The following is an 11712-nucleotide window of genomic DNA, read 5'->3' as shown; positions in this document are numbered from 1 at the left end:
GTTGGCGCCATGATAAAATCTAAACCTTTATTCGTTGCTCAACCGGTAAAAACGGAAATGACTAATAATTATCGGCATTGCGGTCGCGAATTAACGAAATATCCTGACGAAAGAACAAGCGAGGAAAAGCACGAAGAAACGTAACGAAATTGTGGCGAAGGACAAACAAGCCAGATAACCCGAGTACCTCGGTTAGCAACACGATCGTCCGACTATTACGAGAACGATAACGAGCACGTATGTGGCCGCTACGGTATCTGGGGTTATCGTTTTTTTTTTCTTTTTTTTTTTCCTTTCTTTCCAAAGCCAACGGGAGGGAGTGTTAACTGCAAAGGATCAGAGAGTGGACCACGGGTCATCGAAAGAACCGTCAGGCTTCACGACCGTCCATTCGAATTTATGTTGTTCCATCTTTCGCATTTCTTCTCCTCTTTCGACCAGCTGAAACGGACAAAAAATACACCGAATGTAACTTTACACTGGGGAAAGAATGTTTTCTTCGGATTACTCGATGATAGAGAACCGAAAAAGTTCGATAAATGTATCATTTAAAATAATATCTTCACCGAACCAATATCGCTTCCTCGGTATCGGTCTTGAAGATATTTTTTGAAAATTTTCTAAATTGGAGAAAGAAGAAACTTTCTTATTAACATCGTTGGAAGTCGGCATACTTAGCCACGAATTTATCACATGCAAACTCGAAATACTTTACACGCAAATATTGTTGCAGTTCACCACGTTGTCGAGGGTCTCCGTATCCGCTGACGTCACGTTGACCCGTCGACCCCGCCGAACTTTGCGCCACATTAACATTGTCGATTTACAGTCATATTTATGTATGTTCGATTTCCGTTCGAGAAAACGTTTCTAATCAACTGGCGACATCGTCGAAGAATCGTCACGGCACCCGGTTGGTAACCAGCATCATCGTCGACGAACATTTTCATTTTAATTACCATGGCACAGCTGTCCAACGATGATCCGCAGGAATTCATTTATGTCGCGATGATTCTTTGCAGAGGGATATTTGCATTAACAATCGGTGTTGACAAGTGGTCTTAATTAATTCGTGATGCGATCCATCGTTGAAACTGCTTGTTTGAAGAACGACGAGGGATTAATTATATATTATCTTCCAAGGAATGTTTCAACGGATATTACGATGTTACCGATGTACCTATAATCAATGATGTACATATCGTCAATTTCACAATTAACCTAAATTCATTTATCCTGGTCAAAATGTTTTACCTTGATAAACAATTAAACGGTCATAATGATATTCGTACAGTAGCTGATACGACATTGCCAACTTCATATATGAATATAAAAGTGTAATTGGAATATCTTATCGTCGCAAGAGGTCGAGGAAAAAATAAATGTGTGTACTGGACAGAGTACAATTTCTATTTTACATCTTGTAAAATAGATATTCAATAGTGGTTCTGATTTTATCTCGGCTAAGCAACGATAACCTTTGTACATACTTAAAATAGAGGAAGGATACTGTGACATTCAAGAAAATGTTAATTATCTACCACATCAATTGCGTTAAGAACAAGAATATATTTTATATTTTCCTCGTGGCCTTTTTTGAGTGACTTTAAATTATTTACAGAGGAAATATATGTATATGGATCATTGATTTAAGGATAACATTAACGGGAATATAAATAGTTTGTAAAGTAGTTTTAAAATTCTTTAACAATTTCAGGTCAATTATGGCGAATCGCAGAGTTTTACAGTTTAGTGCTGCACTCACATTGTTAATTGACGAATTAACGAGGGCATAAGTAATACTCTGTAGGTAACTATTTAATCGCTAATCAAGTCGGTCATGTAGAGTTCTCACGATTATTCTTCTAAATCATAGAGTGCGCAAATTTAGTGCGCAACAAGATGGCTGACAAAATGGCGGTTTGAGTGACGTCGGTATTGTCGGCTAGGATAGAGCAGATGGCGCCCGTTTTCAAAGCATAACCTCAAGACCCCTTGAAAACAAAGGCTTGTCCAATGTTCTTTGATCTGTAGTCAATGATCCTATACATCGTCTGTGTCATTGATATATAACACGTAATAAATATACAATTTAATTATTACATATATGTTATGTATTCAATTACATGTGAATTACAGAAATTTATAAACATAAAATTATACATTATTTTTACATAATTTCTTTATGAAAACAAGTAGACTAAATAATATTTAATATGAGTGAAATGAGTTCTGATTCTTTATTGTTTTATAAGAAAATACCTTATTTGTTATTTATGACAGAAATTGTTTTGAAATTTGGTATTTGAAGTGTGCTTAAATAAAACTCCTTTAACGTAATGTGTTTCCTCGAATTTGAATGTTGTCTCTCATCATCTGAATTTTCTACTATTTCCATCTGAGAGGTTTGGGTAATAGGTCTATTAACATTATTATTTGTATCATAAAATTTTTCATATTGTGCCAGGAAACTATATTTTCTCAGTCTCTCTAGAATTGATAATGGGAGAGCGCTTAAAGCTGTTTGATATGCTTTTTTTAAGGGTTGTTTGTATTCTATTCCAAAATAATTTGTCTGCAATAAAAGTGGTTGTTATTTATATTAACAGTAAGAGAATTAATTGAAACAAAAATCAGTACCTTTTTAATAACTTGGCTATATTTATGTGATGCTAATGGTTTAAGATTTTGTTTATGAATCCAAGCAGCATCAAGCTGTTCTTCGTTAAAAAATGTAACATAATATCTTACCTATAAATCAAAGATATTTTGTTTAGTATATAAAATTATAAATAGTAACAAAAAATTGTCAAATAATTACAGGTTTAATTGTTTTTTTCTGTAATTCATAGTATGCAAATGTGTCAGGGTTATCATTAACTATTCCAGGCCACCAAGGAAAACCAGAAACACGTGCCCAAACAATGCTACCTGCATTATAAGTATTTTCAATCAAATTAGATTTATCAGCAGGTGATATAGGTTGTTCTGGTATGCTACAAGATGCTATTGACTTATCTGTAAAATAAGATACATAATACTAAATTTTTATGTGCAAGATTATAAATAAAATTTTATAAGAATTTATATACCAGAATTCATTTCACAGAACCATTTTTTGGGTACATCTGTTGGATCATGGTAGTTATCAACATATCTAAACTTGTGACAGTCTTTTCTACAGCACTGGACCCATAGACCAATATCTCTTTGAGGTTGTAGCCAATATAGTATATCTTTCCATTCATAATTATCATTATGATCAGAAAATATTTCAGTATTTGAATTAAATACTGAAGAACAAATAAAATCTCTGAGTAACCCAATAACATTAAATAAAATGTCTGATTAATTTTAAGTTTGCATTAATTTTACTCATTATAAATCTATCACCTTATAAAATAGTATTATATCATACAATTCTATTACAATTTTTCCTTAATGATAACATACTTATACAATTAAATTAACAGCTACCCTATACTGTTACAGACGAAAATGAGTTAATTTTTCTTTAACATTTATGTTTTTTGTTTTCAATGCAAGTGTGTACTTTGTATCATTCGTTATACACCTACCTACGGATGACGTTTGTCCTAAATTATTTCTGCTGTTTGGTGTATTTGTAGATCTATGATTTACAATATTTTTATCGTTTTCTTTATCGTTCGTTTGCCCCTTAATTTTATCTAACATAGGCCGCAATCTGCGTGTACATTTTTGAAAAGAATCAAATCTATTGTATTTCGCGGTATGTTTGCAGAATAGTGCGTTGTTTGAGTGTATGGACTCGAAGTGTATACCGCTATCCACGGCGGTAGAAACTTCTGATTCTTCGTCTGAATACTGTAACTTTTTTGGCTTTAAATCTCCCTTTCGAGGAAGCTTTTTCTGTTTGATCGGCGCTTTTGGCATTGATGCAATTTTCATTTCCATCGGTGGCGTTGTATAAAAAGGCAAGATATTCGTGTTCTCACCAAGCGTACGAGATAAATTGAACTGCAAAAAAATTAGACGTAAATCTGAACCTATTTTGCTGTTTTTAAGTGATTTATTAGTCAATAGTACCTGTGACAACAAATTTGTCGACGAGGTGGAAAATTCTTCTTTTTCGAATTCCCATTTTTTGAACAATACCGTGGAAGTTGGCTGATCCAAATCCGATCGTTCAAACAGAAAATTTTTACGCTGCATATTGTTTTAAATATGTTGCTGCTTGATCGAAGTTACGTAGAAAGAGAGAACACCTAATTATTATTTAACTGCGTCACGGAAGAGAACACTGTACAAGTGAAAAAATTTAACGACGTATCTCGAAGGTGAGAATAACGTAATTTATCAGAAAAAAAAATCGCGTTCGCGGATGACTAAAATTACGAGTGAACAAGAAACCCGCCTCCTTTATAATGGGGTTCGCACGACGTCTTGCACGGTATTTGTGTAAAATAACGAACCAATTGCATGTAAATTTTATAACAAATGACAAATGTATAAAGTGGCTTGTTTAAATTTCTATTTCAAGGATCTGCTTCATAAATAATATTAGATGATTTCAAATTCGCCTTTAAATTACTCGTACATTCGTAACAATGAGGAATAATTAAGGGTAAAGGTTGATTTTATTTTTGTAAAATTTTACAATTGCCGCCAACGCTACGATTGGTGGAGTGAATTTCGTCGCACGCAGTTTTCAAAAATATGGCAGTTACAAACAAATTATAAAATTAAATTTCGTTATGTTATTTTTGTGTGTACAAAACATTTGTTATTTTTAAGATTTGATATTATGTGTATGAATAACACATTAAAATGTGCACAAAGAACAGGATAAATTTGAATATTTATAACGTTTGATAAACGTTATAACCCTATAAATTACTTTTAGACCATTTAAATAATCTTATTACATAATTTTTTGCAATTTTAAAGCAATTTCATGTATTTTAAGTATTCGGAAAACTGTTTCTATCCGATCAAATTGTTTCACTACCGAAAATTCCCGAAGTTGTGTTCGGCTCGTTCGGGTACCCACATAGAAAATGGAGTTTAAGCAAAGCAACCAAAGCAGCTATTCGCCATCGTTGATGGGCGCACAACGGCAGTTTGGAGCTGGGTGTAGTACATTTCTCGGGGAAAACGTGTATTTTTGTGCTTAATGAGAGCAAAAAGTACGTCGAGGTGAAACCGAAATCGTATCCAAAACGTTTAAAGGTAAGTTTATGGACATAATGTGGCATTTAAGAGAAGAAATAGAGAACGAAGTCTCGAAGTATTGGCGACCATCCGTTTACAGAACGCATAAACCATAATCTGCGCATGCGCGATCGCGGGAATGATAAATTTACGCAGCGAGTTGAACATTTGTGATTACGAACGTTTCGCGGGACGAATGATTACTTTACTTGCAGAAGAATATCATCCTTAAAATTACGAATATAATGTAAATAAATATTTATACATCGGATTTTATAATTGATTTAAAACCTTTCTGAAGTGTCCAATACAGTCAGTTAATTTTAAAATGGAACGAAACGACCCTTTCTGTAACGGTTTAACTCAAAATTTTACTTCTGAGATTTTCATTCCGTATGTAGAATTTACGTATGTCGCGTTTAACGAATATAACATGTAATTTTTGTAATATTACATGATGTAGGTTAATCTGTTATGCTCATTTTGTACTCTGCAATTATACTCTTAATTGTCTTAATTTTTTCCTTTCTTTTTAAATTTTTAGTGTTTACAAGATGTCATCGGCACAAGTTGATCGCTCCTCCAAAGTGGGTCACATTACTAAGAAAGAAAATGAAAAGTCAAGAAAGACTTTTAATCCATCTCATAAAAAGCACAAGCATGAAGATAGTCGGCATTTTAAATTTGGAAGAAAACGTTTGCAAAGTTTCACCAGCAATGGTAAATTTTTTCCACCGTATAAGCGTAGAAAGAAGGAGGGTGTGATTATTCCACCGACAAAATTTTTACTTGGTGGCAACATATGTGATCCTTTAAATTTAAATAGTATGCAAGATGAAGAAATAAATAGAGCTATGAATGCAGTTACACCTAAGTCTAGCCCTTTACCAACGCCTAAGCATAAAAAGGAGGTTATCGAAGTGATAATACCACCAAATATCTGTGATCCTTTGAATCTAAATAATTGTAACGATAATGATAATGATGAATATGAGAAACAACTTATATCCCCAACAAAGAAAGGTTCCAAACGCAGAAACAGAAAGAAAAAACGAGCATCTTCAGGTTCTGGAAAAGATGATGTAAGCGAATCAGCTGAAACCACATCTAAAGAGGCTGATACAATTGATGTTACAGAACCCATGGAACAAGGTGTATCTGAAAGTATGGAGACAGAACAACAACAGGCACCGTTAAATTCACCTCCACCCAATCAGCCTAAGGAATCTAAACCAGAGAGTCCACAGAAAGATAAAAATAAATTACGTTTGAAGGGTTTAGAAGAACCTAAGGATAAAAGATTAAGGAAGGTGGATACTAAAGATAAAATTGTTAGCCCTGTTATTCCTCAACCTGGAGCATGGAAATCCAGACCTCAGCATCGGCCGAGCCAAGATAAGAAAAAGAAACAAACAATGCCAAACTTTAGAGAGAAGGATGCACATTACCAATACGGCAACTACAATAGGTACTATGGGTATCGTAACTCTTATCACGAAGTGGACACAAGACTGACAATATTTGCACAACGCAAACATTTATTCGTCGGGAAAGATGTACTTGATATTGGTTGCAACATTGGTCACATTACCCTTTCTGTTGCCCGAGATTTTTCAGCCAAAAGTGTAACTGGTATTGACATTGATCGAACACTCATCAATATTGCTAGAAAAAATATCAAACACTATGTTAATTGTGTACAGTCTCCAGCCAGGAACGAAAACAATGATCATCAGGATGTAAATTTCTTCCCGATATCTATGCCAATCAATTACGGTCCGGTTGATATTCCAGGTTTTACAAAGAATAAAAGTCATAAAGGTTTTCCTTATAATGTCACGTTCGTGCAGGTATTCTATCAGACCGAAAAATTACATAAACTATATTAATCGTTTCAATTTTAAGATATCTAAATGTATTTATTTTTAGGGTAACTACGTGCTCGAGGATGATACTCTACTATGTACGGAGCAACCACAGTTTCATACGATTCTCTGTTTGTCTTTAACTAAATGGATTCATTTAAATTTTGGAGATGCAGGTTTAAAGCAGGCTTTCAAACGCATGTATGCGCAATTACGACCGGGTGGAGTTTTAATATTAGAACCGCAAGGTTGGAGTAGTTACACAAAGAAAAAGAATCTTACAGTAAGTATTAAAAAATTCTCTTTCTGAAATGTCCGTTTAATTGTATGATTTTAAAAACGTATTCAATGCTGTGTTTCAGGAGCGGATATACAAAAATTATCGAAGTATCGAATTTCGTCCCCATAATTTCACGCAGTATTTATTATCGTCCGAAGTCGGATTTTCTAAATGCGAGGTGTTGTCGATTCCTCCACACCCGTCGAAAGGATTTCAACGACCGATTCAATTGTTCACCAAAGCTGGCCCTTTTCAAGAATCTCCGGATAATTCGATTTTAAACTCATCCAAGCGGCAAGAGCGGATAGACGAGAAGACGAGGGAAATTGAACGAAAAGAATACGAGAAAGAGCTGTTCAAGAAAGAGGAAGTTAAACAAGGAAACTTGTCGGAGATCAGTCAACAAAGTAACGAGTCCATGAGTCAATACGACCAACTGGAAAATGTTTATGCTCCCAGTTCGACGCCCTGTTACGACGATACACCTGGTCATAATAGCGACAATCAACCACCTGACGCTTCGAAGATGTGTTACCTGGACGTTAACATGGAGAACGATAAAACAGACGTTGAAAATCAACTGGAATCAAACGTAACGACCGCTACACCTGTTTCAGAAACTGCACGTCAAAACAATGAATCGTCGACTGAAAATCATACGTCCAGAAAACGGAACATCGACGTGGCGGCAGATAACACGTGCACGGTAGGTCGTGTAAAAAGGTCGAAAGTGCAGGATGAAACGTCTGATGTAAACGGCAATCAAAGGACAGTAGAAATTCAGAATGATGATAAAACATCACAAGAATCGGTTTCTATAAATATCAGTGAGAGCAAAAGTGACCATGAATCAAACATTCAATCTGTGAATGATGAGACATCAAGCAGTCATTTAAAGGAAAAGAAGGATATCAATGGAGAAGTACAGACAGCTAAGGATTGCACAGAAAACGAAGAAGACTCGAGGACAGCAGAGGGACATGAAGAAAATGGATCCAGGAGTTCGTGTATAAAGGAGCAAACAGAGACGCAACATTGCGAATTAATCCCAGACAACACGTAAATCGGTACTTTCGACGTCTTCTGCGTAGAAAATGAGTGGTGCTACCAATACAAACTCGGGCTGTCTGGTTATCCATTTGCTTGTCCGACCTTTCCTTTGTTATTCGTCTTTCCATTTTTTTTTTCTTTTTTTTTTCTTTACATCCTGAAGAAGGACATTGAACGGAATTGGTTGTCTGTCTTTCCACTATTCCAAACAGAATCGTTTAGAAATCTCAGCAGCAATTACATGGTTGTTGGCGGTATCGGTGCAACGCAGCAATTTAGACAAATAAGATGAATAGACTGCTAATTCGTTTTTAGATTTCAATAATCATTAGCGTGTAGTCCCATTGCTCGATTTCCATTCGTGTTTTATCTTTTCTTTACATTTTGCTTTTCCTTTTTTTTTTTTTTTTCTAAACATTTCTAATTCGAGTTCTTTGTAGAGATACCTGGTGAGAGTTTCAGTGTATTGTAATTAGCATCGGCGCGTCTGAAGTTCAATCTCGAATACGAAGGGAGACTGGCAAGCGTATTATTTAAAGAGACTCAAGAAGGATGATAAATGAAAAAAAATAAAATAAAAGCACTGTACACAACAGAAATTGTATCGCTTTACGTATAATAGATTTGTACGAATGTGATAACGTGTATATGTGAACTGTGCCTGTACGCTTACAGAGACAAAAGACGAAGGAGTGAAGCGAACGTGTACGACGGTGGATGGACGAAACAAATTCTAAGTACGTGCCTAAATAAAAGCGTTTTGCATTCTGCTGTATTATCTGAGCACGTTTTCAAACATTCTAGCGGGTTAGTCGACCAAAGACTGACTTTACAATGTCTTTCGACGATGCTGTAAAAAAAAAAAGGAACACACGAAATGGCAAAGAAACAGAAAGAAGAATGTGTGGTGAAAAGATACGTTCAGGTTGTGTTTCGGGACACAAAACTGTTCGATGCTTCGTGTTTTACCTTTGTACAAAGAGAACAAATAAAACAGGACAATTAGCACCGACAGTTAATCTTCGAAACTCATGCTAGAACAGAATGAGAGAGAATGAGAGGAAGAAATGAGGATGATGAATATTATTATTATTATTATTATTAATATTATATTAATTGTATCGATAGATTGGTAGGAACATTGTCTGCTTCTTTATTGTTGAATGTTTACTTTGGAACTGCAGGCAGTGTTCTTCGAAGTCAAAAGACAACATTTTAACACGCTGATTGCCATGGTGTGAAACAGAGGGGAAATTCTCAGCGCTATTAAAACGACTAATTAGTAATTGGGAATAGATACAGATAGTATTTTAAAATAATGTGATAGCATTAATAAAAAGGAACCAAATAAATTTTTGATAATAATGATAGCTGATAAGTGCCCCTAGTGTAATAATGGCTATTTCAACTATGCCAGTCAACGTGTTAACAATCTACAAAACCTATTAATTTTTTTTTTTTTTAATTTACTACTTTTGTTTACGTTTGTTTACTTTTGGTTGCAGGAAAAGAGTGTGCGAGAGAGAAATGTGTAGAGACGTATCCAGTGTTGTGTTTCAGAAATGGATACGTAAGAATTATATTGGAGTATTGAATTTCGGCCTGACAATTTCACGCAGTATTTATTATCTTCCGAAGTCGGATTTTCTAAATGCGACGTGGTGCTATCTATTACCCCACACCCGTCAAAAAAGGATTTCAAGAACCATTTCAATTGTTCACCAAAGTTGGCCCTTTCCAAGAATCTTCAAATAATTCCATCGTATTGTACAGAGAAAGAAAGAAAGAAAGAAAGAACGTAAAAGCGTATGAGTGGAGATGAGAGTGGATCAGCATCAGAGATAGAAAGAAAGGAAACGTGGCGGGAAAAATGGAAACGTCGATTGGGAAACCTTAGAGACTGTAGGACTTGTAAATTTCTGTAATTTTAGAGAAGTATTGTTTCATATAGTTGTTATTTATTTATATAATGCCGAGATCTTCGAATTTGTTGATAGAACCCGGACCGATCGGAGTAGACGAAAGTATTATTATTATCGTTGAGCGTCACTCGTTACACGTAAGTTGACACACAACAAAACACACACGTACACCGAGGATTTTTCAATGTACAAAAGAATAAGGAAAGAAAAGTTCCTCGGCAATGATAGGAGAAAAAGAAAGGAAAAGTGACGAAAGCTTCCAAGCACACGTGCATGGTCAGGCGGCTTTCCTCCTTCTAATTTAAATCTAGTCCGTATGATCATCGAGGAAGAATGGAGTAATTCTTACGCAAAATGTCACTTCTTACTCGAGCGAAAGAAAACGAAGAGAAAAAAGAAAAAGAAACCGAAGAACGTTGTTCTTGATCCGTTGAACTTTCTCGCACGCTCTGAAACAACATTTCTGTTCGATTCAAATGTTTCATGCGCTCATTATCTATGCGTATCTTTTGATTAGTGTTTTGTGCCGTTACTTGAACGCTGACGAAACAATTGATAAATCGTTACGAAGCGAAACTTGGCTAAGAGAAAAAAGAAAAAGAAGAACGCGATAAGAAACTTGTTTCGTCCTTGACGCTTTGAGTTAATTGGTTTTTCTTTAGATGTAACCGTGACCAACTTACCAATGTGCACAATTAATGATAACGTTTATTTTTTTATCACTTGTCCCGAATGTTCTTTTTGTCTCTGCGATCAAACACTGTTTCTTTGTACTTCTGCGCATGAAAATTTCGAGCAAAAATTTGTTCCAACATTGTCCTCGATCGTTTCTGTGTAATATGTTAAAAAAGAGCATAGAAATGTTCGAGGAGAAGGGAAACGTGACCGTTGAAGAGCGATGCGACAATAAATTAGCACAAAAATAAAAACCGGGCGCAATCACTTTTCCATGTTGTGTTTGAGATGATGAAAAACAAAATGAACCACTTAGACGCTTACCAGGAACACTCATAGTGTAAGATATCAGATTAATAATAAAGAATCGCTTTGAGTCACAAGATGGGTATCCTTTGTCTTTGAATCATTAATATTTATAATAATACATCATCGTTTATCTAACGTGCAGAATTTATTGTATTAAGATAGCCTTTCTACACTGATTTTTCCATGCTAAACATTCGTGGGATCGTTTGAATCCTTTCTCGTTTTTGTTTCAGGGCGCATCGAACACCAAAATTTACTTCTGCCTGCGATTATGGTGTACTAGATATATTTTAGACGATGCTTCATAAGATACGGATGCATTTATCATCTACAGATGTTTACAAAAATTGTATCCTATAAAGTAATGTTTTTAAAATTATTTTTTTTATTATTATTTAACATAGATAGCTTAAGTATT

At 35.0% G+C, this 11712-nt stretch overlaps 2 protein-coding genes across 6 annotated transcripts; one reads left to right on the top strand and one right to left on the bottom strand.

Moving 5' to 3' along the window:
* Positions 1–1906: 1906 nt before the first annotated feature.
* LOC114877727 lies at positions 1907–4909 on the bottom strand. Its single transcript, XM_029190682.2, has 6 exons — positions 4069–4909; positions 3579–3999; positions 3093–3293; positions 2822–3018; positions 2641–2751; positions 1907–2575 (listed from the first exon to the last, which is right to left on the bottom strand). Exons 1-6 carry the CDS (start codon positions 4192–4194, stop codon positions 2264–2266), a joined length of 1368 nt encoding a protein of 455 aa, XP_029046515.2. The 5' UTR covers positions 4195–4909; the 3' UTR covers positions 1907–2263.
* A 157-nt stretch (positions 4910–5066) lies between these two features.
* On the top strand, positions 5067–11368 carry LOC114877722 (7SK snRNA methylphosphate capping enzyme-like). Of its 5 annotated transcripts, none has more exons than XR_003789624.2 (5): positions 5067–5211; positions 5738–7043; positions 7123–7341; positions 7421–9125; positions 9894–11368. XR_003789624.2 is itself a non-coding variant. In XM_029190675.2 (5 exons), exons 2-4 carry the CDS (start codon positions 5748–5750, stop codon positions 8399–8401), a joined length of 2496 nt encoding a protein of 831 aa, XP_029046508.1. In that variant the 5' UTR covers positions 5067–5211; positions 5738–5747; the 3' UTR covers positions 8402–8405; positions 9894–11368. The 5 variants fall into 5 exon arrangements, 3 of the variants coding, with proteins under 3 accessions (XP_029046508.1, XP_029046507.1, XP_029046506.1); XR_003789623.2 differs by having other exon boundaries at positions 7421–10290; positions 10386–11368; XM_029190675.2 differs by having other exon boundaries at positions 7421–8405.
* The last annotated feature ends 344 nt before the right edge of the window (positions 11369–11712 follow it).

Source organism: Osmia bicornis, chromosome 11, assembly GCF_907164935.1.
Source record: "Osmia bicornis bicornis chromosome 11, iOsmBic2.1, whole genome shotgun sequence".
In the NCBI taxonomy this organism is placed as follows: domain Eukaryota; kingdom Metazoa; phylum Arthropoda; class Insecta; order Hymenoptera; family Megachilidae; genus Osmia; species Osmia bicornis.
The sequence above is the reverse complement of the archived record's forward strand: the minus strand, read 5'-3'. Positions and strand labels throughout refer to the sequence as shown.

Coding starts and splice junctions, on each gene's coding strand:
- LOC114877727 (XM_029190682.2), bottom strand. CDS start 4,194: ATGCAGCGTAAAAATTTTCTGTTTGAACGATCGGATTTGGATCAGCCA. Junction 3,294..3,578: donor AGGACAAACGTCATCCGTAG/GTAGGTGTATAA, acceptor TTTGTTCTTCAG/TATTTAATTCAAATACTGAA. Junction 2,576..2,640: donor ATAGCCAAGTTATTAAAAAG/GTACTGATTTTT, acceptor CTTTTATTGCAG/ACAAATTATTTTGGAATAGA.
- LOC114877722 (XM_029190675.2), top strand. CDS start 5,748: ATGTCATCGGCACAAGTTGATCGCTCCTCCAAAGTGGGTCACATTACT. Junction 7,044..7,122: donor ATAATGTCACGTTCGTGCAG/GTATTCTATCAG, acceptor ATTTATTTTTAG/GGTAACTACGTGCTCGAGGA. Junction 7,342..7,420: donor CAAAGAAAAAGAATCTTACA/GTAAGTATTAAA, acceptor GCTGTGTTTCAG/GAGCGGATATACAAAAATTA.